Source organism: Colias croceus, chromosome 13, assembly GCF_905220415.1.
Source record: "Colias croceus chromosome 13, ilColCroc2.1".
In the NCBI taxonomy this organism is placed as follows: Eukaryota; Metazoa; Arthropoda; class Insecta; order Lepidoptera; family Pieridae; genus Colias; species Colias croceus.
The window spans coordinates 8,631,009-8,656,205 of NC_059549.1; the positions used below are offsets into that span (position 1 = coordinate 8,631,009).

At 33.7% G+C, this 25,197-nt stretch overlaps 3 protein-coding genes across 6 annotated transcripts in view; all 3 read right to left on the minus strand.

The window, feature by feature from the left end:
- LOC123696595 (leucine zipper putative tumor suppressor 2 homolog) overlaps window positions 1-8,376 on the minus strand; it is a 76,622-nt gene extending 68,246 nt beyond the window's left edge. For both annotated transcript variants that reach the window (XM_045642873.1, XM_045642872.1), the window contains exon 1: window positions 8,285-8,376. The gene's annotated coding sequence lies outside the window, so the exon portion shown is untranslated. The remainder of the gene's footprint in view (window positions 1-8,284) is intronic.
- Window positions 8,377-8,697: 321 nt separating this feature from the next.
- LOC123696604 lies at window positions 8,698-16,813 on the minus strand. 3 transcript variants are annotated; one of them, XM_045642892.1, is made up of 4 exons: window positions 16,667-16,813; window positions 15,858-16,229; window positions 15,110-15,204; window positions 8,698-14,719 (listed from the first exon to the last, which is right to left on the minus strand). In XM_045642892.1, the coding sequence occupies exons 3-4, from the start codon at window positions 15,197-15,199 to the stop codon at window positions 12,872-12,874; spliced, it is 1,938 nt and encodes a 645-aa protein (XP_045498848.1). In that variant the 5' UTR covers window positions 15,200-15,204; window positions 15,858-16,229; window positions 16,667-16,813; the 3' UTR covers window positions 8,698-12,871. The 3 variants fall into 3 exon arrangements, with proteins under 3 accessions (XP_045498848.1, XP_045498850.1, XP_045498851.1); XM_045642894.1 differs by lacking the exon at window positions 16,667-16,813 and adding an exon at window positions 16,338-16,475; XM_045642895.1 differs by lacking the exon at window positions 15,110-15,204 and having other exon boundaries at window positions 16,667-16,810.
- A 2,176-nt stretch (window positions 16,814-18,989) lies between these two features.
- Window positions 18,990-24,995, minus strand: LOC123696762 (mitochondrial proton/calcium exchanger protein). Its single transcript, XM_045643127.1, has 7 exons — window positions 24,856-24,995; window positions 23,155-24,374; window positions 22,662-22,929; window positions 22,260-22,407; window positions 21,162-21,435; window positions 19,846-20,022; window positions 18,990-19,471 (listed from the first exon to the last, which is right to left on the minus strand). Exons 1-7 carry the CDS (start codon window positions 24,899-24,901, stop codon window positions 19,328-19,330), a joined length of 2,277 nt encoding a protein of 758 aa, XP_045499083.1. The 5' UTR covers window positions 24,902-24,995; the 3' UTR covers window positions 18,990-19,327.
- Between the last annotated feature and the right edge of the window lie 202 nt (window positions 24,996-25,197).

Below are 25,197 nucleotides of genomic sequence, written 5' to 3' on the forward strand. Positions count from 1 at the left end.
TTTTTTATTTATAAAAAAATACTGGTATAAGTATCATCTAATTTTATTATAGTAAATTAAAGACTACTACTATAATAAACGTTCAGAGGTAGACAGAATTTTGAATGACATATAAATAATGAAAGATATGCGAAAAAGTTGTACGCGTTTGACTAACAATAAATACATGTAACGCCGCTTTTCGGTTGAGTATCGCGCGCTTGTCGAAAAATAAATACACGTGATATATTACTTTACCCCCCCTCCCCCTTGTGATATTTCGTGATGTTTTGATGGACCCCTCCCCCCCCTTTCGAGCCTCACGTGATTAATGGACAGCCCCTAAGAGGTATACCTACACCTATTTACTTGTAACGTTACAACGTATTATATAGATAATACTTTTATGTTATAAACGATCCAAACAATTTAAAAATAGATTTGAGAGAGAATGAACTCGTATACGCCATTGAAATAGTGTAATATAACTAAGTGTGAACACAGGCTCCTGAAAAACAGTTTATAACTATGTATATTAGGAGTCTGGGTCATTAAATGTATGTAGCAAATAATGGTGGAAAATCAACGATTTATTTGCCTAACCTAGTTTTACAAAACTTTACAAAGTGTTTTATATACATTATGATTAAGAATTCGAAATCATGTAGGTATTTTAATTGACTTTGATAAACATTATTATAATTTATTTTGTTCTAAATAACAATAACAAGGTATTGATACACCTTTTTCTAGTTTTACAATAGTGGAGAAAACAAATCATTTTCATAATAATAAAACCACTTTCGAATTTTGTAAGCTCCACATACATAATGTATATGAATATGTATTTGTGTCATGTGTTATGATGCTCCGAATACGGGTATATTTTAAAATCATTTATGAATTACCTTCATCTCATATTGTTTAAATATTGTACAAAGTTAATGTATTTATATTTGATAAAAGATATCTGTATAAATTTAAATGAATATAAATTACTTAATTATTATTCTAATATATTTCCGCCTAGATATTTGTTTTACGAAATATAAGGTTGTATATTAATACAAGTAGGTAAACATAAATGCAATTATACGACTTTTTCATAGCTTTTAATGCCGAAATAGCAAAAGCTCGTTGCAGAAAAATTCTTGCAATTACTAGATTTATAGGTAGTCTTATCACACACATATTCAATCGAAAAAATGCAGTAAGTCTTAAGTCCTAAAACAGTTTTCAACAAAAGAACATACAAACAGTACTTAGTACTCGCAATGTCTACAAAAATCGACCTTTAATTTCGCATTCGAAATAAAACCGTTTAATATCGATACGATTTGCTCTCGTTCACACAGATGACCACACCCAAAGGTGAACAAACGACCTCGCACTACCCGTTCATATACCACACATTACATCCGCAATCCTTAATATTTCTAATAAAAACAGTTTCCAGACCCCCTACTGTCTGTCTGTCTGTTTTCCATTTCTTCCCGTGAGAGCTTAGACGTTGTTTTTCCGATCGAATACCTATTACCAATGAAAGCCTCTGTATCCATACCTATATCCTGTATGATAAAACGTATAATTTAATAAAGGTTATGACGGGTTTTTAGTGCTCGGATTTAGTACCAAAAATTGTGAGTAAAATCATTCGAAATAAAGTTTATTCAAATTAACAGTTGGCTTAAAATTACATCAATAGGTCTCTCCGTCTCTATGTTTTCATGAATGAATAAAATCTTGTATGTACACGAATATTTATGTAAGTACTAATATATATTAGTTACGTAATATAATTATAAAAATAATAAATATGCCAATCAATACGATATTTTTTTTATTCAGATTTTTTTTCTCTTTAAGCTCCTTAGATCTCTTAATTGGTAAATATTATAAACAGTAGTTATTACATGATAATACTTTTATCAGTATTTCAATACTTACACTAGTTAATTAAAATTATAGTGCTTGTAATAGCCGATCATTGGAAATGTACTATACCTTCTTTTTAAGCTGCAAGCTTGTATGGCAGGAAATGCGCATGCGACGTAATTATTACAAACATTTTGCAATTACTGCCTTCCTTTCTAAGTGTAGTAGGTAGATACTTTCACTTTAAAAATATCAAACTATGCTAAGGAATTTAAATTTTAACACACTTTTAATATCTGAAAAGTGACTGTGGAAAAAACTAAACAAATATTTACTTATTTTTGTTTAGTTGGCATATATTTATTAAATTTTTGTTTTTTATAAGAAGAAAACATTAAACGTTGCGTTATTTTGTTTGGGCAATGTCATTATGTTGTTAAATAACATTTTGAGTGCAAACCTTATTATACGAATCTGGGTTGTTAGGACGTACTGCAGACTGCTTGGTGATCTGTATCTCTGGGTGATAAGATTTTTATGCTCATTATTAACTTAATCTTTTTTGATTGCCTAATTTTACAATATTATACTTTAGGTACCTATGTAATTTGATATGACATAAATATAACCAAAAACACAAAAATTGCTATTTTTTTCATTTAAAGCGGATTCATAATTTAATTTTCCAGCTGTCGGTATGATCATAAACAATATTAATCAATTTAAAATTTATCAGCGGGATGCCTGTAACCACCTATCTTTTATTTTGTAATCTAAGCCACCTACTCTGTTTTTGTCAAACTGTATAATACCTGTGTTTCACTTAATCATGTCACTATTTTATGACACTATAAAATTTAAAAATCACCAACAAATTTCCTTCGCCCACGTAGAAATAATAAATTAGTGAACATTAGCACCTATTCTTTCAATGATACAAGGCCGTTCGACTTTATTAACATACTTGTGTTACTAGAAATTAATCCGATTATATTTGCTCAAATTATTCACATTGTGACCAAAATCCTAGAGCTCGAGCGGTTATAAGCTTTGGTGTTAAATTAAAACATGCGATATTTTATAAACTGTTCAAGGCATATAAATATGTGTTAAAAAGATCCAGCTTTTTTAAATAAATATATCTCATATCTAAAGCTTTCCTCATTTCAATGATCGAATTTGAATTTGAATGAATTTCTGCACTTCCTTAGAAATCGAAATAGAATATGTTATAGTTTTATATTTTAATCAATTATGTACTTAATTACAAACCAATGAATACATACTTAACAACATTATTCAAAGACGCTTTACACAAAAACTAACAAAATAAACATATAACGTATACGGTATAACATGCAACCTATATCATGTCATCAAAGTAATCTCTTTAACGCGCCGAAAGTCCTCTCAGAACATCTTGGGGGGTGGAAGTGATGAATCGCCTTCGATACCGTATCGAGCCCCGTGAGAACGAGTCGCTTTCACTTAAAACGCACTAAACAAACACCTGTCTGAACTAATAAGACAACAAGCCAACAAGGTACACCTGATAACGACAAAATCATGTCGAGCTTTAGAGATAGTCAAAACCAGTGTAATGTTGAAAATTAAGACCACTTGGTAAGATATGCTATGGAATTATAGTCTTTATTACTTATGTGATATATTCATCATATTATTTAAGCAATATTTCGTGTACTACAATCGACGTGTAGTCACGGATCGACCATTGATGTATACCCAGCCAATAAATCTAAAGTTTATAATTTGAATTGTATAATTCGCGCGTGAGGCTGAAAATAATTACTGTAAAGCAGATGATATTATTATTTCTGCTCTACAAAATAAAATATATAAATTGTCTTTGAATATTTTAAAATATGAACTTCTGAATTATAAACGAGTACTTATGAATATACATAATGCATATTATATAGAGCAAGTTCGCTCTCTCAGTGACTTTTGCATGCATATATTTTTACAATATATGCATGCAAAGTTCATTCTCTACATTTTCGTTTCCAATATATTGTACGCTGATATAATGAATACCAGAGTGTGCTTTTTGGACCTTTCATTAATGATTTGATCAAAATTCATGATTTCAAAAATAAAGACAGCTAATTAAATAATCAAATATGTCTACTCCATCTACTCAATGAGTAAACGTCCAATAAGAACAATTAACGATATTTCCGGTTACGTACTGGTCCCATGTTTGCAATAAAATATAATGGTCCACGAGCGCAAACAAAACATACCGTTAACAGTAATCTTTATGGTTCCGTATGCTTCGGCAGGTTTGACAAAGAGATCTTGCAATCGGTCGTGACTCATCCTTCAATATCTTGGTACCTACTCGCAGTACAGTCGTGAGCTTACTCTGCCCTAGAACAATATAGCGCCCGACTCTCAGGAAATATCGATGTTCTATCATTCGATTTTATTACGTCTTAATTCGTTTTATTGTTGACCGTGAAATTCTAAACTTGACTGCTTTGCTGCGCCGTGTTTGGTCTATGCCGATATTCATTATTATAAATCTTTCGTTTTTATCTAGATATTAGAATTAAATATATTTTATGAAAACTAACATTTTGGTGATAAATAATACCACAATGTCAGTTTGTAGAAATTTTTTTCCAGTTTTTATCTGTTTCTTGTTATGGCCTGGCTCTAGTCTCTACCTCAACTCTACCTATTTATTCTGAGCTTAACTTCAAAAGAAGATGCACTGCAAAATGAGAGAAAGCATAAATAAATAAATAAATTTCTTTATTTGCATAATGTGTGTACAAAGATAGCAATATTACATATAAGTAGGTAGAATCAACACATTAGCCATAAATGGCGTGCAAATTAAATCAGCTCCGCAACATTATTTTAAGTATATAAAAAGTACATTATTTCATTGTCACATGATAACATTTGTTTACCTATTTTTTATTAGTTACTAACTACTACCTTTTTTCTAACTTCTAAATCCAATGAATGTAATTGTACACGTACCTACACGTGTAAACGTACGTAGACAATACTCTACAGTCTACATATTTATATTGCGAAAGTAGGTAGTTAGCCTGTTACTTTACCGGATTGTCTTGATAAGCAAAAGTACTAGGTACCTATCTACACTTTACGTTTACGATGGCTAATTACAGAGAGGCTTACATATTTTAAACAAGACTTTCGTATTCGCTTTACTTCTATAAAATGTCGTAAGTTAACATCACAGTGGATTTTAAATCTTTCTCCATCTTAGGTATTGACGTGATCTACATTGTGCCGTTCCGTTCCTAGAACCGAACAGGCGGTCTCGATCAAAGTCCATTTCAATTTCAACGCTTTGCTTGTTTTTAGTTGATTTATATTAGGGCTGACAACTGATTTCTGTGTTTTTCTTAAATATCAAATAGGTACCTAATATTAAGAATACTTCATATGACTGTTATAATATTAGTATCTGTAATTTCTGTTATCGCGAATACTGTCAGCTTTATTACGAATAATTATAATATACGCATATACTTATGACACGATATATTTGAGGTGCAATGACTTAAAATTGTTCTACAGCATTCGTGTATTTAAATATACAATATTAAACGGTTAACAGGTGACAGCCCTATTACAGGCCGTGGTCGATTCAAAGTTGATAGCGTATGTAACTCTATACTTTATGCCATTCTTATATGGAACACTTACACCTCTGACTCTGAGAAACGAATCTATGTCTGAGAAATTCTCAATGACTCATGTTCGTTTTGGGCCACATGGTGCTGACCATAGCAAGACCATAATACCATACCTAATATCAAAAAGCTAATTATATTTTTCTTTAAATATATCTACTTAGTTACTTAGCTTTTTAAAAATCGCCCTTCTTTTTACACGATTATTTTTTATTACCTAAGTAAGTTCACCAGCAATTATTATAAATTTTGAGTGGAATAAGTTCATAACTGATAATAAAGCTAATATTTATAATACCCATATCTATTTACGTTGGTTTTCAAATAAATTTAAACTGTATCTATTGCCGATTGCTGAATACTGCGTTTTAAATAGAGCAAATTAATTTTTGCAGTGTGTATGTAATTCAATAGATATTATAGGTAACTATAGTTAGGTAGGTATAGTTATATATTAAGGGTAACTTTACCTTAATATTCAGTTTCTCCACATAATGACTAAGGTTTGCTCATCGCTTGCTTTTGTTAGACGACTTGAAGATACATTATGATAGAACAATGATGTAACACAGATAATCATAAGGATTACGTTTTGATATCTAGAGCGATTTCACTGTAGGTATTGCAACGCTTGAAGCTTCATTAAGTAAGTACTTATTGTTAAGAATTTAAGATTAAAGTTCAAAGCGCTTCCAAAAAAGTCTAATAAACATATATTGGAGTTGAACATTTTTATAATCATAAGCAAGATAACAAATTTAAAGTGCGGTAGGTAACTAATAACTAGGTATACCTAAGTGCTTACGTAGCAAGTGCTTGATAATTTCTAAATTATGCAAAGTAAACAGACAATTCGTATTAATGTCAAAATGACGATAACGGAAATAAATTGGGGTTAGCTGTTGCCACCATATTAAACAGTGTATTGGCAATATCGATATATTGATTTAATTTCAACATTCTACATATTTTTAAACCAAGCCGTCGAAATTTATGGAAACATCTTCCTTATATAAGTAAAGCATGATGTAAGCGCATCTTTGTATTAAGGCATTATTAAAATTCGTTTGTTTACAAAATTTAGTACAATCGAACCCAAGTACGCCACGTATGCAAAACAACAATAATAATTATCACCTTATTTAAGATATTAATAATTAACAACATTTTAATGAAAGAAAGAAATAAAGGTTGTCTTTAGCAACATTTTGAAGGAATCATTACATTGTGTTTTTGCAAAAAAACATAGATTGGATAAAGTTACCTCAGCCTTATGTCTATCTTTATCCAGTTATTGTAGATTTTCAGTTCCATGTACAATTTAATTGGTGTATCGTATCGGATGCATAAATTCGCGTTTAAAAACGTCCGATGGCTATCTAGCATCCCGAACGGCTCGGCCAGTGCTGGATCGGGCTGTTTATGGGCTAGTGTGGACAATGCCGGGTAATTAGTGTATTATGTGTGGGCGGTCTCCCCTCTATCTACCTGACTATCAACGTATTGAAGCTCATTATTTCACATAAGCGTTATTTACCACTTCTTTCGCAGATGAGCTACACGGTTAGGATAATAGTAAATATTGAATTTATCCTGCTATTAATACCTATCTGAACAAAATATCTCTTTAACATAAATAAACATAGGCATAGACCAAATTGATCGCAGATTTGAGCCTACAGACGCCAGGTGGGTAGATGAATACTCGCCAAAAATGGTAGGCTTTATTTTACTTCTGGGTTTTCCAATCTATTAATATACCATATCATCAAAATATGTGAATGAACAGACAACCTACACACCCACTACCTATCTATAAACTACCTATATTTAAAAGCTGTACATAAAGAGATATTTACCTAAATACATTTTTCAATAGCAAAACAAATAGGAAATATTACTGACTTATAACCATTCATCCTTCTTGAGATAAATAAATATAATAAAAAAAAAATAATAAAATGAAAAAGTATAAGAAAATAGTTAAAATAAAAAAGTCGATCAAGTACCTAGGTAGATATACCTGGGTGTATGCGTACAGTAAAGGACGTCAGACATGTGTAGTGTGGTGTAGTCAAGACTGAAAAAAGTGCATATTATATCACTATTTTTTTTTATAAAATAGGCATTATTCTATGTAGGTACTAAACTACAAGTAAACTTTTAAATTATAGAAATGCATACCCACTCTTGATCATTTTTTTTTTTACTTATAGTACCTACCTATTATAGAATAGGGATTGCAGTATACAAAATATAGCTATGTATGTTTAGAGTACTTTGTTTTTATTAATAGTTGTTAAATAACAAGTTTAACAAAACCAATACAAATGTAATGACAAAACAATCCAATAGCTATTTATTTATATTTTTCGTACCTATGAAAATATCGGTTACTTCAAAAATTTCAACATCGGGTGTAAATTAGTATTTCCGGTACCTATATCACAAGTCATCTCATATTCATTGTGTTTATCAAATAAGCAAACGGTAAAGAAATATATTTAGGGACTATCTTAAAATATTAAACATTGGCACATTTTAACCTCTTGGCTATTTGGAATTAAGCTCATGTAAGAGCTAAATTCTATAACTTTTTACTAGATCTATCTGATATTTGAAGTTCAAAAAATTAATAATAAGTAAATATGAAGTCATACATTTAAATTTGAGAAACTAAACTAAAAATATTAACAGATCACGAAAAAAAGCTACGAAAAATAAGATTCTCTTACCTTTACCACCGATTAATAAAAAACAATTCCACAAACAGTTTGTACAATTCACTAAACCGCTGCAAATCACTAAGTTTTGGTATGGTCCACCAGTTTATTTTGACGAAAAGGCTGTGGCTTCACTGTTATTTCGAATCAACGAACCGGCGTGGCTCGCTCCGGACGAAGCACGCGTGCATTTCAATGGATGAAAGTGTAAACTAAGGTTTTTGTATCGCTCGCTCTCGCTTCAACACACGCGTGAGAAAAGGACGAAAATGTCCACTACTGTCAAGTTTAGTTTAGCCAAGTGGCGACTTCGCCCACTTTGTTATTTAAATAATTTCTTAACTTTTAAGAGCTCTCACGCGCAAGCATAAGGAACAAACTGATAGCAATGGAAGTTGAGGCATACAAAAAATAAAACTAAAATATGTTTGTTTAATGTTTATTATCTTCCCACAGGTGGCAAGAACCAGAGTAGTGAGCACAACCTAACGTAACGAAAATGGTAACTATTTTTGGGGATAACCACTTCTAATATTGTTTTATATCTAGAAATCGATTTTAATGATAAAATTGTTCTACACTAAAATATCCACTATATGAAAACAAAAATGTACGGTGCCAATCCAGTAACGTGCATATTTGTGTACAAAGATTGAAATAATGTTTTGAATTGAAGTGATAATTAAGTTATAAAAACTTTATAAAGTTATGGCCTTTAAAAAAATTTGGAACCAAATAAAATGTGAAATCCCCTGAGGACTGCTCCTACCCCGGCTTACAAAATTTATTTTCTTTCAAGGTGAAAAGCTTACCGTACCGCACATCTTTAAAACGATACAGATATTTTAATTTGTTATAGTTAAAAATATATAAACTCACTTTGAAAAAGTCATCTCATAGAATGATAATATTCTGCATCAATTTAATTTTAAATGAGTGTTTTCAACTTCCAGAGACTTACTATAATATTATAAAGATATTTATTATAATTTATTTCATCCGAAAACTGTACCGCCTTAAAAATGGACGTCACTTGTAAGCCCCCGGATCCTATGAATCAACAGTTTCAAAAGGAAAGATATAATTTGATATGAATTGTAACAAATATGCATGTAACCAAGGCCAGAAGAATGCAATCGGTTACAAGCCGACTTGTTCCTTGAGAAGAGAGCTTGCTAGATTAAATTTGAAATACTACATGCAAAACCTTTTTTTTATGTATTTTTTTTAGTTTTATAAGTTTTAAACGTGTGCTTATTAGCGACGTGTCCAAAATTTACTTGATTATAAACTGCTCTCTACTCAATATAAGATGTAACATTATGAGAATTATTCGCTGATCGTGAAATTGCCGAAATCGAATTACCAATATATTACTGACAAAAGCTCGAATACCACTTGATATTAGGTGGTTTACAATTTAATTTGGGGACAATGAAATAAATTGTCTGTGAATTTACTTGCGCTCGGCAATATACTTTTCGTCAAGTACAAATCAAAAGATTGGCACATGTAACTTCACAGACGACATGAATTATTAAAACTGAGACAGGCTTTTAGACACCTCATCAGTTTTAATGACTCACAACATTGCTAGAGCTCGCAGAGGTCGTTATAAGCGTCCCCTAATAAAACAACACCCTTGCGAACTCTGTTGTTTTATAGACACACTATAAAACAACACAATTGATGTTCAGTAGCAAATAAACCTTCTTTCAAGTGCATAGGCACATTACATTAGATTAAAAGCTAATCAAATATAATATTATATGCAAACTTGACTAACAATACTTTTTTTTTTTGTTTTTCTATAATTTTTTTCAAGGTATGTTTTAGCGAATATAATTAATGGAGTAAGTACAATATAATATAATGATCAATGACGGAACATAAAAGATACTGTAAAAAAAAAGTAAGATTAAATGATTCAAAACAAATGAAAGTGAATTATTTGAATGATAAAAAATACCCAACCACTACTAACAATACATCTGTAGACATATTGAAGACGAATATATATAAAATGGATCTATGTTTATAGTACAAGAGCTTTGTCCTTCACGTATTATTGCTTAGTATGTAAGTATATAGTTGACAGTCGACAGTTCATGAGGCCGTATACTGTAAACATAGAAACAACGCAATGAAAACAATACATAAGTAATACATAAAGAACAGAATTTGCCTATACATTAATTTCACAATGATATCTTTAAATATATACAATAGCCTTTTCCGATGGGAAATTTGCAAAAATCTTTTTTTTTTATTTTTTTTCCTTTTAAGTTATTACAAACAGAAGTAAATCACACTACAGAAAATGAGTAAATAAATACAATATATAAACACGACACAATATAGCAAAGATTTGCATTTTTATGAAATTGTTACTAGGAGAGGCTTCAATAGTGAAAATAAATATATGAAATGGAGTCCTTATACAGAGTGTTAATGTTATTATTGGCGACATATAATAGCCAATAGCATTGCTCTCTGTATAAGACATCACCTAAGCCTAAACAGTTGTTACTCCATGAAAAAAATGAAAATATAAAATATAACATACACTTCTTATGCTTTACATAAACTATAATAACAGTTACGCCTATATGAACTGTTACCATCCATATTGGATAATTATGTTACAATTTACTTCACTGTCACTGTCCACTATTCCTCACTTGCGAGTTTTTCTGATAACACATTTCTTTCCACCTGACCACAAATAAACTAGGAATAAAATGAACAGTGACAGCGATTATACGCATCACCATTCCTTCCGTCCAACGCACCAGGGGCGTAGCTCCCTTACCTAACATTGTCCAACTTCGTATAAAACTTTACACTTTAAATTATTACTACTAGGGCAGACACGCACGGGCGAACTGTTCCAAAGTACATAATTGGCCCTCTTATCGTCTGCCATCCTAAAATAAACGGCTAATCAATAAAATCGCCGCGTTTAACTTAAGACACATTGGACAAACCATTTAAAACAAACCGTCCACTGTCTCCGATAACAAATAACCATACGATCGTGGACTCTCACCATCGGGCAAGCCATCAGCATTGGGAATTAATACCCTAACTTTACAATCAATATATTAAACCTTTTCCGAAACCATCGTCTACCTCCTAAGGCCCAATGCCAACCTGTCCTTACAATTTAAACTCAACTCTCCTTAAAGTTTGAAATAAAAATGGAAAACAAATTTTACATGTTAAAATTTTCGAAATGCATTTTTGATTTAAAAAACGTGAACGGAATTAATAAAATATCAACAAAATAATCCTGTCAACTACATTTTATATCAACAAATCCTTTTAAATACCTCAGGACGATATTATTGTAAGAATTATATTAAAATCGTCCGAAGAGCTCACCGTGAAATACTCGCTGCCTCCTCATAAAGAAAATACAAAAATTATTACTCTTCTTAATTGCATAGTACGTTGTAAATAATAACAGGCCGAAAAGATTGGCCATGTAAATATAATTATCTTTTTAAAAATACCAAGTTCCTTTTATTATAATTAATTTCTCCGATTTACTACGAAACAGGAGTATTTCACCGAGCATACCTATATATATATATATATTTTCATATCAATATAAAATCGCTACAAAAAAAAACATTGAACTAAAATTAAGGTTACATTATACTCCACCCTCAAAGATATGTTATCACTTTTTTGCCCTCTTGCACAATTGTTGGAGAAAGATTCATAGTTATGTAAAGTCTCGCTAATTTTAATCCTATAACTATTGCTATATTTTTTGTTATTTATTTAAACGCCACTTGAAATTGTAATGAAGGCTATCTAAAGCATTGTTAAGAAATAATTGATTTGGAACAATTACTTTAATTACAAACTGAGCACTATCCCTAGCCACTTTACACCACTTAAGATAAATTAGTAACGCGACTCTGGGGGCTCGCACGGAGAATATTTCTTAAAAACAACAATCGTTTTAAAAGGCAATACACAGAACGCGATATGATCGTTCAATAAAGGAAATAATCGATAGAGGCCACCTTGACACAATATACACGTAACATAATTGCGGTTTCATGATTATCACTTCCAAAGGCCACTTAGTTTCTTCCTGTATCGCGATGGACTCTATTGTAAACGTGAAAAATTGTGTCAAATCGGTCTCCCGCACATTCAGATGTCATCGACTCCTCGAGGCGCTCAAAAGCGAAACTTATCAGCGGTGGAAATTACCAAACTTAACCCTACTAAGACGCTTAACTTTTTCGATCAGCGAATGCGAAAAAAAACTATATGTATAACAATTACACATATTTCCAGTACAAATTTGTGGATTCGATTAACGGAACTAAATTTTATTTTGGTCGGTATGTAAAATGAGACGTTAGAATGCAAGCGAGAAAAAATTAATCGTCGTAGTAGTGCGTATCGTTCGGACGTTAGCCGCGTATTCGGACGAGCCAAACGGTCGTCTGGCAAAGTTTCCTAACATATCCTCCCGATATCGCAACGTTGCGAAACAATAACGTGCAAATACAAGACCGTCTCGAAAGAACCCAACGTGACAATGTCGCGGAAACGATGCGCAAAGAATACGCGGGGTTAACGCGTGAGCGGGCGGTCGAGCGCGGGCACGCAGCAGTGCAGGAAGCGCGCGTGCGGGTGCGTGCAGGTGGCGGCGCTGGGCCCGGCGCAGCGCAGCGCCGCGCTGTGCCGCCGCTTGCGGTCCGGCAGCGCGCCCGCCTCCGCGTCCGCGTCCGTCGCGTACATGCGGTGCGCCGCGCTGATGTCCGACAGCAGCTCCTCCCAGTCGCGCGACAGCTCGTCGGGCGGCGGCACGGGCGCGCGCGTGGGCGGCGGCGCCTCCACCGGCGCGCACTCGCACACGCACGCGTCGCTCCAGATGCTCTCGATGCCGTTGGGGCGCATCTTCTTCGCGGAGCCGCCGCACTCGTCGCACGACCACCCGTCGACGAGCGGCTCGGTCTGCACGCCGGCGTCGATCTGCCGCACCGGGAAGCGCAGCTTGAATCCGAGGTCGTCGAGATCGGGGCAGCGCTGCGCGGCGGTCAGGTTCAGTCTGCCGTAATCGATGCCGTTCGCGACGCGATACTCCAGATAGCGCTCGTGGGTGGTCTCGAGGTAGACGCCGCCGGACTCGCTGCGCTTGAACTCGACCGGGTCGAAGTCGCCGCGGATGTCGAACGTGTCGCCGTCGGCGTAGCGGGTGGCGGTCTCCGGCTCGCGGCAGATGGGACGGAAGTGGGTCCGCGAGGAGGTGAGCGGGTCCTCGCGGTCGAGGGGCTCGGGCGGGCGGGGGAGGGGGCGCGCGGCGGGCGCGGGCGGCGGGCGGGCCGCGCGCTTGGTGCGAGGCGGAACTTCGACGAAACCGCTGCAGTCTCGGCTGTGGTTGATGGCGGTGAACGAGCGCATGGTCTTGGCGACGGTCGACAGCGCGTCGTAGAGTTCGTCTCCGTCGTACAAGGAGAAAGACTCGATCTCGCGCGGTTCGCCTATGTTAAGAGGGCGCAAACGGTCGTGCAGACCTTCTGCAATTTGGGAAGGCGAATCGTTGCGCTTCGGCTGAGTGACGGTGATGCTGGTCGACCATATGCTCTCCGTTAGATTCATGCTACTCTTTTCGGCGGACGGATCGGCGAACAGGTGGTCTGATGGCGATGAGAGCAGATCTTGGAAATCGATTGGTAGATCTTGATACTCATCATCAGGAGTGTTTTGATCTTTAGACCACAGGGCCTCGATGCTACGGTCGAACTTGGCTTCAAATTTTGCATAAAGCTCCTCCTCCATTGGGCTTCTAGCCCGCGGAATCAGATCGTCCGTGATGACCCACTCTGTGTCGAGATCGAGACTGTCGTCCCAATCGGGAACCATGTTTTCATTCAACCTGATCTTTGCTTGCGTGATTTCTTTAATTTCGTCAGTTACTGTGTTCTCACAAGTGCCGTAACCCTCGTCCAAAGCGATCGCTCTTATAAACTCCTTCACGGGATCCTGAGTTTCGATATCCCATACCCCCTCATGCGTCATCCACTCGGGCATGCTTTCCTTGCTGTCAAAAGATCTACTGTAACTGTTGTAACGTTTTCTGCTATTTTTCTTTTGGCCGTGGTATGAGTTCCGCCGTTCTTTGCCAGTACAATATTTTTTGTTCTTACAATTCCAATCCTTTGATATTGCTAGTTCACTCTGCATTTTGACTTTCGAATCTGTGTTAGACTTACGACACCAAGCTGGCGGTGGCAAATAATACTGCAATGGCGACTCTTGTGCTTTCTTTAGAGCCGGGAATGCAGCGTAATATCGACGGACAGCCTCTGTTTGTTCCAAAGAACACGTGGGCATCCCTATCAGTGACGAACTTTCTTGATCTTTAATGTCTTGAAGTCTCGTGCACAGCTGATCAACAATATTGTCCAGACTGGACTCCTGAAAAATAGAGAATCTATATAAAGTCACTTTAATAGATAAACTAAAATTTAAATGATTAAAACTTTAAAATGTTACCATGAAATGCGACACTAAGCTAAATAATTATACCTACACCTATATCAATTAAGACAAAGGTGATTACAATATTTGTCAGTATGCATTTAAAATTATAATTATGATTTCAAACAAAGGAACAAAAAGAGGAAGTTTGCAAACAAAAAGGAGCAGCAAATAAAAACTGAAGTGCTTTTTCACAGGCAACATTTCACACAATTTAATTGTTTATTTTTTGATACACCTACAAAACAAAATAAAAGGCCAAATAAAAATAAACTTGATGTTGCCTCTGAATCAACTATTACAGTGGTGATATCACAAAAGACCGACCTTTTTGTAAGGATTCTTAAAACCACTTAACGTCTTCATTTTAACGTTCCCACTGTTACAGCCCCTTTCCAGAATTACTGAGCACTGCATATCCTCTTGACAGTAAAGAAAATAGTAATCAATTATTGGGGACTTTTTTCAAGAAATATTAGCTACCTGATTATCTTAACGATCATGTTTACTAAGTGTAATTAGTTAATTGTTTAATAGAGGAACTAGTTCCTTAATCACTTTTCTCTTTACATAAATAAGAATGAAGAATTGTCACATATTTAATCTCAAAGATCAATTTTTCTAAGAATACCATTTTAAATTGATTGTTATCAGAAATTTATAAATCCAGTGATGTTAATGCAATAATTGTGTTACAATCAAAGAAAAATAGGAACCTAGATTACTATGTTGACATAAAATCAACTTAGAAGCATTGTTTACAATAAAAAAAATAAACTATGTGTGTATTAAAAAATATTAAATCTCCATGTATAATTTTTAAACTGACCACTATTTAGATAGGTAATTAATTTCAATAAATATTATCAGTAGACAAAATCTTTTCATATTATTATGTAATTATGTTTGTTGATATCAACTATGTGAGCTCTCCGGAAACAAACATTAGAATTGCTCAGATCTGGGTAACAATTACTTTTAAAAAATTAACCTTTGAGATAAATGTGTTTATATTCCAATATGAATGTGCTAATAGGTATATGATGACATTTATTAACTAATATGAAGGTCTTACCTGTAAAATCTGTGCAATATCAGATGGGATGTGGGATGAGGTGCAATTCTTTTGACGTAGCAGGCCAGCAGGCGTGAGCCTGGCTCCCTCTCTTGTTTTTACGCATTCTGCCAAAAGTAATCTAAATCGCCATAGAATTCAATCATCTTGCTCAGAAATCGAGTGTCCATTTTTCAATCGCCGTGGGCCGTGTGATAGTATCGATCCTCGAAATGCCGCCTTACTAATAATACATGCTTATTTCTTTGGCCTATTCTTTGCTAGTGTTTCGTAGTTTTGTACAAGGCAGCGGTCCTCTTTTCTAACAAACTTTGTACAATCGCATTGTCACTAGCGATCAACGAATGACGCACTTCGTGCACCCCTTTACTTCTGAAACATAAACGTGAAAAGTTTTATTTACACTGATGTCACGTGTTGTTTTGTTACAATCATCATTATGACTTGCAAGGGCACAAAGAGTTTCATGGAAATCCATACCCGCCCCGCCGCGCTAAATGGGTCGATGGCGCCAAATAAACGTCATTCATGCGAGGGTGAGAACCGAGAAATTCATTCACTGCAATACTACGAAACTACAAGATGACGTTTCATTTTTGTTCTAGGCTAATATTTTCCGCGAGAAACGTGCAGATTAAACATTTATGTGCATCATGACTGATGACATTAATCATTATCTACCTACGAACTCAACAAACGATGCAATTTCACAAGAAGGCGACAGTATTACATGATACACTTTCACTGGGAATGCGCGATGAACTTCCGGATCAAAAACAGTAAATAATCAAAACAATACACAAACTTACCCGTAGTAGTTTATATGGGGAAATTATCATGATAATTTCTATACACACACACCCCGCATGAAAAAAAACATGGCAGCCGTGATGAGTGAGAGTCAAAAATTATAATTTGCGCAACGCCGTCAAAAGATTAGGATGACGTCTCTTCATTGACCAATGATGTGGCTTCGATTTTAGAATATATCAAAGATGGCCGACTGAGAGCCCGTGATTTTATGATTACATTTTTTCCTCAACGTCATTCGTCGATATGTATGTCTTTGATTCTATTGGGTGACACTTTGAACTTAGTAGCCAATAAAATTCTACACTCGGCGTTTAGCGTAACGATTTTCGCGCTTTTATTGAACCGCCAAATTTAAAAATGTACCTTTATGCAAGTCACTTTGAAATTACAAAATAACGTGCAATAACTATCGTTTTAATATTATATTGTACTTAGTTTACCATTGTATATCTGAATGCGATCAAATAAAAATATACTGACCTACATCCATATTATTGGAAAATTTACAATTCATGACAAATGCAACCAAGAAATAATTATTAACACTCCGTAGTGATGTCATTTTCAACAATCCTGATTCCTGCTCGCTGATATGATATGATCAATACTTGAGTCTTGAATGTACATTGAATCAATGTTAGTTGTATGTATTATCTACATCAAAATTCGCGATATAAGCATAGTATTACAATATAGGAAATATTGAAATACTGTGATATAGGCCTATCGCTCGAGGTACAGTATTATATTTATGTATGCTCATTCCCGTATTAATTAGGTAGATATCCAACCATTATGTTTGTGCTTACCACGCCACGGTGCAAAGTCTACAATAATAAAATTATAAACATGTTGTTATTTCTCTGTCTATTCATTTTGTTTGTTTTAACTTTTAATGTATTTGTTGTGTTCTTGAAATAAACGTTTTTCTATTCTATTCTACATAAATTATAGATTTTTTTTATCTGTCCGTCTGATCTCTGGAATGCCTTGACCGATTTTGACGGGACGATCACTGACAGACGGCTGACGTCATAACGAGTAAATTCTGCTATTATAGGTACTTTTTTGCTGTAACCACAGGAAGTAGGAACACTAGGAATTAAAGGAACATCTCATTGACGCTCTTGAAACAACAGGACTTGCTTAGTTTATTCATAAAATTAATCAAGTATGCATTTTGTTTAAATCTTCTTTAGATCTTTCAAAACTTAATTAGAACAATAGGAAATTAATATTAATACATTGAAATAAAACAGACTATTATGTAATCTTACGACATCTTTATTTTCTCATAGATTATAGCTATTCAGCAAGACAATGGTTTAATAAAGTATTTTAATTTCACAATTTTTTTCAATAAATACAATATGTTAAATTAACATTCTCCCTATATATATTACATTGTTTCGATTCTTTTAAAGAACTTGCATTATATGCAAAGTATTATTAGCCCAATGAATGGATCATTGTAATTCATACATTTCAATATTTTTATATCACAATTTAGCATAATAATACTTCACACATCCTTTAACATCCGCCCTGTTAATGGTTAAGTGGAACACAGGATTATGAAGATTTTGTGCTAATACTAAAGCATCTACTGAAAAGCGATCACAGATACAAAACAACAAAATAAAAATCTCTGAACCAACGTAAAGAACGAAACAGACTAAAAATAAAATAAACTTTGTACGGAGTGGAATAGTTATTTACATCAACGCGATTGATAATAATTACATTAACGAGAAATGCTTATTGTCATTAGATTAGGGTAATACATTGAAAACTCTCCTATAAATTGTCGTAAGACATTCACGATACGTAATATTCCTTTATTCTGGAATAAATATAAAAAATACCGATCATATACGAACGACATCCTTGCTAATTTGTCGCGGCAAACCGGCAGGAAAGCGCAAAGCCGTAAAAGGGGAATAGCTTTAACCCTCGCACCCATATAATATTATCTAATATATAAAAATCAATGCCACTTTTCGTTGTAATTCCATAACTCGAGAACGGCTGAACCGATTTCGATAATTCTTTTTTTATTATATTCCTTGAAGTACGAGGATGGTTCTTATGTAGAGAAAACGTTAATATGTACCACGGGCGAAGCCGGGGCGGACCGCTAGTATAATATAAAAATCAATGCCACTTTTCGTTGTAATTCCATAACTCGAGAACGGCTGAACCGATTTCGATAATTCTTTTTTTATTATATTCCTTGAAGTACGAGGATGGTTCTTATGTAGAGAAAACGTTAATATGTACCACGGGCGAAGCCGGGGCGGACCGCTAGTATTATATAATTATTATTAAAACGTCCATATACTAAAACAACCACAGTATCTAATAAATAGGACAATATATCGAACTGTCAAGATTATTTTTTATCTATGTAAATTTCTAAAAATGACAACACAACTATCTGTCAAAATTATTTTTTATCTGTATTCTTACACTGTACTTCGATGTGCAATGTCAACCTCGCACCTGGCGGAATTAAAAACTGTTCCCCCAAACGTGACTAATCTAGATAAGACAGCACTTCGCTTCCCATTCATCGTTGAACGGCTATAGCATGAACAATTACTCTACAAGTGTACACGAGTACGTTGTATTTACACATTATCTATGGTATCGCGTTATCAATGGCTCTCCGGCCGTTTACTGCTCTCCTCCGGTTTGGTGACGACTTCACTCTTTGGTATGGGCGGCTGTTCGCCGAACTTCTCGGCGGCTTTCTTAATCTCCCGCCGCTTTTGCGCTTCCCGTATCAAGTCGAAGAGGCTCTGTAAATGTAAATCGTACTTTTTTACTCTTGTATACACAGCTTTTCTATTATTTTTGAACACACAGCCGTAAAAAAGAATACAATAGATAATAATATATGCGTGCTTAAAAAATTATTATGTTGTGGAAATTCGCAGTCTTTTGTCCGTCTCAATCTATTTTGTTATTAAAAAAATGGAATTTTACGCGATGATACATACAATGTAAACCTTTCCCTATACATATACATAACACATAGTACATACACTTGACTGCGACCATTTTCACGAAATGATCAATCATTTCATGAAATGAGCAAATCTACGATATGGCCACGACATACCTACAATCATCCTATGGACCTATTACCTATACATACTATTATTGCACCCACCTTTCCCTCTGTTTCACTGGACTTATCCTGTTCCTTAGCAATGCTGGCCGCTTTGTCCAATGCCTTCTGTATTTTGCTCTCCACCTCCAATATCTCCTCCTTATCCAACAACTCGATGAGTTCCGCCATTTGCTTTTCAGATAGATTCACGTTCTCGTTGCCAATTATCTCGAGCATCTGAAATTTTTGTAAAATAAATTCTTTAGTTAGGATTTTGTACTGGCTTTACGTAATTGATATCATGTCAATAATAATTTTAAAGAATATTTTTAGTGCCATCCAAACCAATAACAAAACAAACAGGAAGCATTTGAGCCAAATAAAGGATACGAATTACAACTTAATACATATTATATTATGTTTCAATATATATAAAAAATTGTAGATTACATATTATATTAACATATTAATTGATTTAAAACGTCGTAAACGATTGCAACATGCATTCTTTTTTTTTCAATGATTACTATAGTAATCAGTTCCGTATTAAATCGCAAATATACCTAATATATATACAATATAATGTATGATAAGGATATATTATATAAATATATTGTCACGTGAGTCATGCAGTTTGCGTGACCTTGCCGTGATCGAATACACACAATTTGTTTACCGTGTAGACGGCGCGTCGCGATAACACGCTCGATACGATTATTATTATCTGTCCATAATGTATCTTTGGCCTACTTAAATTTGGTGTAGTTTATTTAAATTTCCTGCTAACTTTTTCTTTATAGTAAGTAGTCTCTAAATATAGACGAATTTTAATAAAATTAGTTATAAAATTATGAATACTACATAAGTTGTAGAGGTGATAACTGAAGTAATCTATTTAAACATGATTTTAATGCATGATAACTTAATAAATTTCCAATTTATATTATGTCAATTAAAAAGTAGTTATGTACATGATGTATCCAACCATGAACCATTATAAATTTATTTCATCATTTTTTGGTCTAAATCACCCGATACTACTATCTTGGAAAAGAAAATTTTAAAAATTATATCTTACATCACGACAATAAAAAATTACGCAGCAAAAATTATCTGTTAAATTTCTAAAGATTATTTTCCATCTCTGCATTTCCCGATAACTAAAGCACTTTTCTGTCAATAAATGATTTGATATCAAGATGGCATTATTGTGATATCATTTTTATTATGATAATAAAGGTATATACCTTAATTATTATAAATAGTTATTCTCAAAGATTTGCTATTTCCAGACAATTACCCAGCTATTACAAAAATATCTAACATTTTCTGTTTCTTTATGAAAAAAATCGATATTAAAAGAGAGCCTGTATTACCTTCAAAACGTCATCAATCTTCAGTTGCCCATCAAAGTCATCGTCCAGCCTTCCTAGTACATCCTGAATCAACTTGAGTTTAGCCTCATTGGGCACCTTCTGTAGACTCTTTATGGAATGCATCAATTCGTCGATCTGAATCAACTGTTCCTTTGCCTTTTGTGGCTCGGATTTCGTTTGTTCGAGCGTTGTTTTGAGTGTTTTCTCTTTGTCCTCTAGTTCAACTAATGCAGCGTCCAATTTGCTGATCATGTTGTTCACTGCACGGTATAATCTGAAATATTTAATTTAAAATATAAATCATTTTTCGTACTCATAGATGATATTGCTCTACAGGTTAATAATAAAAAATAAAAGTTAGCGCTTTAAAACATATGTCATGATTGAGACGTCATGAATTTTAATCTTTTTTTAATTCCATAGTTTTCTTTAAATTAAAATTTAAAGCTGTATTTTAATACAACAATGTTTTCCTCCTCGTTTTCTTATTTACTATAATTAACTCATTATTCACATTTTTAATGTCTAATACATATTATTGAAAAAAGTGGGTATCCACAAAAAAAATTAGTTGTTAATTTGATTTTTTAAAATGTAAAGGGACTTAGGGTATATAGAAATATTATATTTGGGCAGTATTATATTTTGTTTCATCATAGCATTGACAATTTGTTTACCATGGTGAGTCACAAGCATACAACCAAATAAGAATAGATTATCTTTATTATCAAATAGGCAATCTTGTTATTGGTTGGAAAATTTTTCATTTCTGTTTTGTATCAAACTGATTGAATCAATTTAATCAAATTAATTTCTGAATTTAAAGTGGAAATTACTTTTATATATTTCTCATTATTTATCAGGGATCAAAATCTTATGCAATAAATAAATATGAAATTCACTAGAAGTTTGAAATATGTATAACTATATACTCATTAGCAAAGCAAAAATATCCGTCCCCATACAATTAAATCTATTATGTTCTAAACACAAAGGGTGAAATGTTTGACCACTATATATGTAATCAATTTTCCCTCAAGATTCTTTGTAATTTATTTTTAAGCTATTAGTATAATATTTTTCATATTATATTCTCACCTTCTAGCACCCTTAGTTAGTTTAATATCCGCTTGTTTAGTTTTAACAATCTCATCCATTTCCTGCACATCTTCCCTGTAGTCAGACAATTCCCCTTTAAGTTCTTGAATACTTTCCTTTTCCAGTAGCAATGATTTCTTTTGTTCGGCTGTAAATTTAATAAATACAAGTTTACATTTTGAATCTTCATTTCATAAGATAGATCTGAGTATAGTTCAGAATAAATTCTTTTCCATGTATTCCTGCTTTTCTAGTAGTTCATCACCACAACAAATGTTACTGACCTCATTTCTAAGAACAAACATGTGCGACACTAGTCAACACTATTTACGAAAACTATTCATTAACATTTGTACCACCTTGACCGCTACTAAAATGTGGATAATTGCCAAGTATTATTACCTAATTTCTCTAAAGCGTCTTCAATAACCTCAATGTCTTTTGTCGATAGGCCTTCGTCGTCCTTTGGTTTGGGAGTGTCAACTGCGATAACTGGTGCAGGATCAACTAATACAGAACCAATATCTTCAAGAATTGGCGCTTTGTCTTTGAGCTCCTCTTTTTGGCGTTTCTTAGTCTCCAACATTTGCTTCTCTCTCTCAGCTTCTTGCATCTCTTTAATCTCTTCTTTAATTTTCAGCTCTTCTAACCTAATAACTTCAAGTTTAGCCTGTAAACATGATGAGAATTGCTTTCATACTTATGCAATATCAGATAGTATGTACATACTACATATACAATTAATGGGAAACTGTGATTTTGTTATCAATTTATTTATCTATTCAGTACATCAAAAGAAACAAAATTTAGAACATAAATTATATGAAACATAAATCAAGAGTTATTTAAAAAGTACAAATATTCTATCTGAAAAGTGACTAAAACTTATATTTACCTTGAAATCAACTTTACCCTCCTTCTCTCCAATGGCAGCTTTAGTTTGCATGACAACATGTTCTGGTAGAGCCGAAATGGTTGCTTTCAGCTTGTATGTTGTTGGCACATGCTCTGGCACCATTAGAGCTCTAGAGAGCAACAGTAGAGATGGAGGTACCTTCTCATTCAAAGACAAGTCCAACCAATTCCTCAATTCCTTCCTTAACCTCTCCTCGGAAACGCCATACGCACGCATACCTCTCGCCCGGCAAGCTTGTTGTAACTCGCTGAAATTTAAACTGTCGACACCCTCCTTGGCAATCATTTTGTCATCTGCTGCCAATGACCTCAACTTCATCTTAAGATTAAACCTTAACATGGCACCAGTGCCAATCGTGGATACATTAAGTACTTTACACAGAGCTACTAAATGTGGCCGCCCCAGTGAATCTAGTGTTATTTCATCTTCAAACAACTTGGAGAACTTCATAATTTCTTCACTGGTCGCCACATCACCCGACGTTCTTATTTTATTAAAGAATGCAGAGAACTCCTTAGCCAACTCAGAATGTCTGTTGCTCGCTTGAGGAGCCATCTGATCTAGGGTTTCTTGGAAGAACTTTGCCATTTCAAGTTTAACTTTCAAATGTTGCTTTAACTTGGCCTCTTTCTGACTACTACTTTCGAATGTAGATGGTAACATATTGGGAAACAGTTTAAGGAATATTGGAAGTGCAAATTCTAAGAATGGGACTGCAATGAAAACAATCAAAGGCACCATTCTGAACACATCTCCAATAGTAGTGACCAACAATCTATGTTCTCTCCTTGTTAATGATTGTCCTCTTAAGATTTTAAAGATCAATGTTGCAGAGATACGCACTTCAATAAATAATAACCTAAAACCGTGATAGTAATGCCTCAACTCATTCATAATCCTCTCTTTTATGCTCTTCTTCTGTTCTTGCTTCTTAGGAAGCTTTTCTTTTTCTTCTATTTCCTTCTTTATTGTCACAACTGTTGCTTCAACTTTTGAAGAAGGCTTTAGTGGTTCCTTTTCAAAATAATAATTACTTGTAGACAAATGTCGCAAATAAAATGGTGAAAATATTGTCGAATTCAGAGGCTTCTGAGTAATATCATGCTGCAATCTTAGTGGTTGGGTTGTGTAATATGACAATGACCTTGAGAGAGTAATATATGGAATATTTTGATATTGTTTGGTCTCCCATAATAATGCTGAAATAAACGATTTAATATTATTATTTTTTTTAATTTATGTCTTTAGTTTACCGTAACAAGGGTGGCTAGTATAATATTATTTCTATTTTCGTCAGTCACTACTTGCTCCCAACGTGTTATTGTTTTTGTATTTCAAACAATTGAAGAAATGAAACGTATTAAATTAAATCATGTGTATTTTTTTAAATACGAATAATATATTTTAACAGCAACCGAGTTATAATATGCAAATCGGTTATCGAGGACGGTAACCAAAATCTATATTTAATAGTTTAATCAATACATGATTAAATGACACAATTTTCTAAGAAGGAGCTATAAGTATATTACATATTATGTATATTGTAATAATATGTATATTTTAATAAACCACACCATAAACATTGATGAAGTCATGGTGTAATCAATCAAACCCTACAAAAGGTTAGAACAGGATTTATTTATTTACAAATATTATCAATATAATAATATAACTTACTTGATTTTTTAACGCATCGACAGTGGTTCAGGATAATTCTGTTCATTTTTGCTGTTTATGTTTACTTATTTATTATTAAGAAAAATATGAAAATTATTGAAAACAAATTCAACCTTTAGTGCACCATGACAATCTAGAAGTTATACAGACTAAAAATAATTTTACTCTTTTAAGTTAGCTAACAAATAATTACAGATAATAACTATTTTTATGATCCCAATAAATTGTTATTGTTTATTTAAAGAATTCTGTCAAACACTTCGAATAGAATAATTAATTTGTGCAATTTCTATGATAAAATTAATATTATCATACAGTGCGACACAAAAGAGATGACAAAAA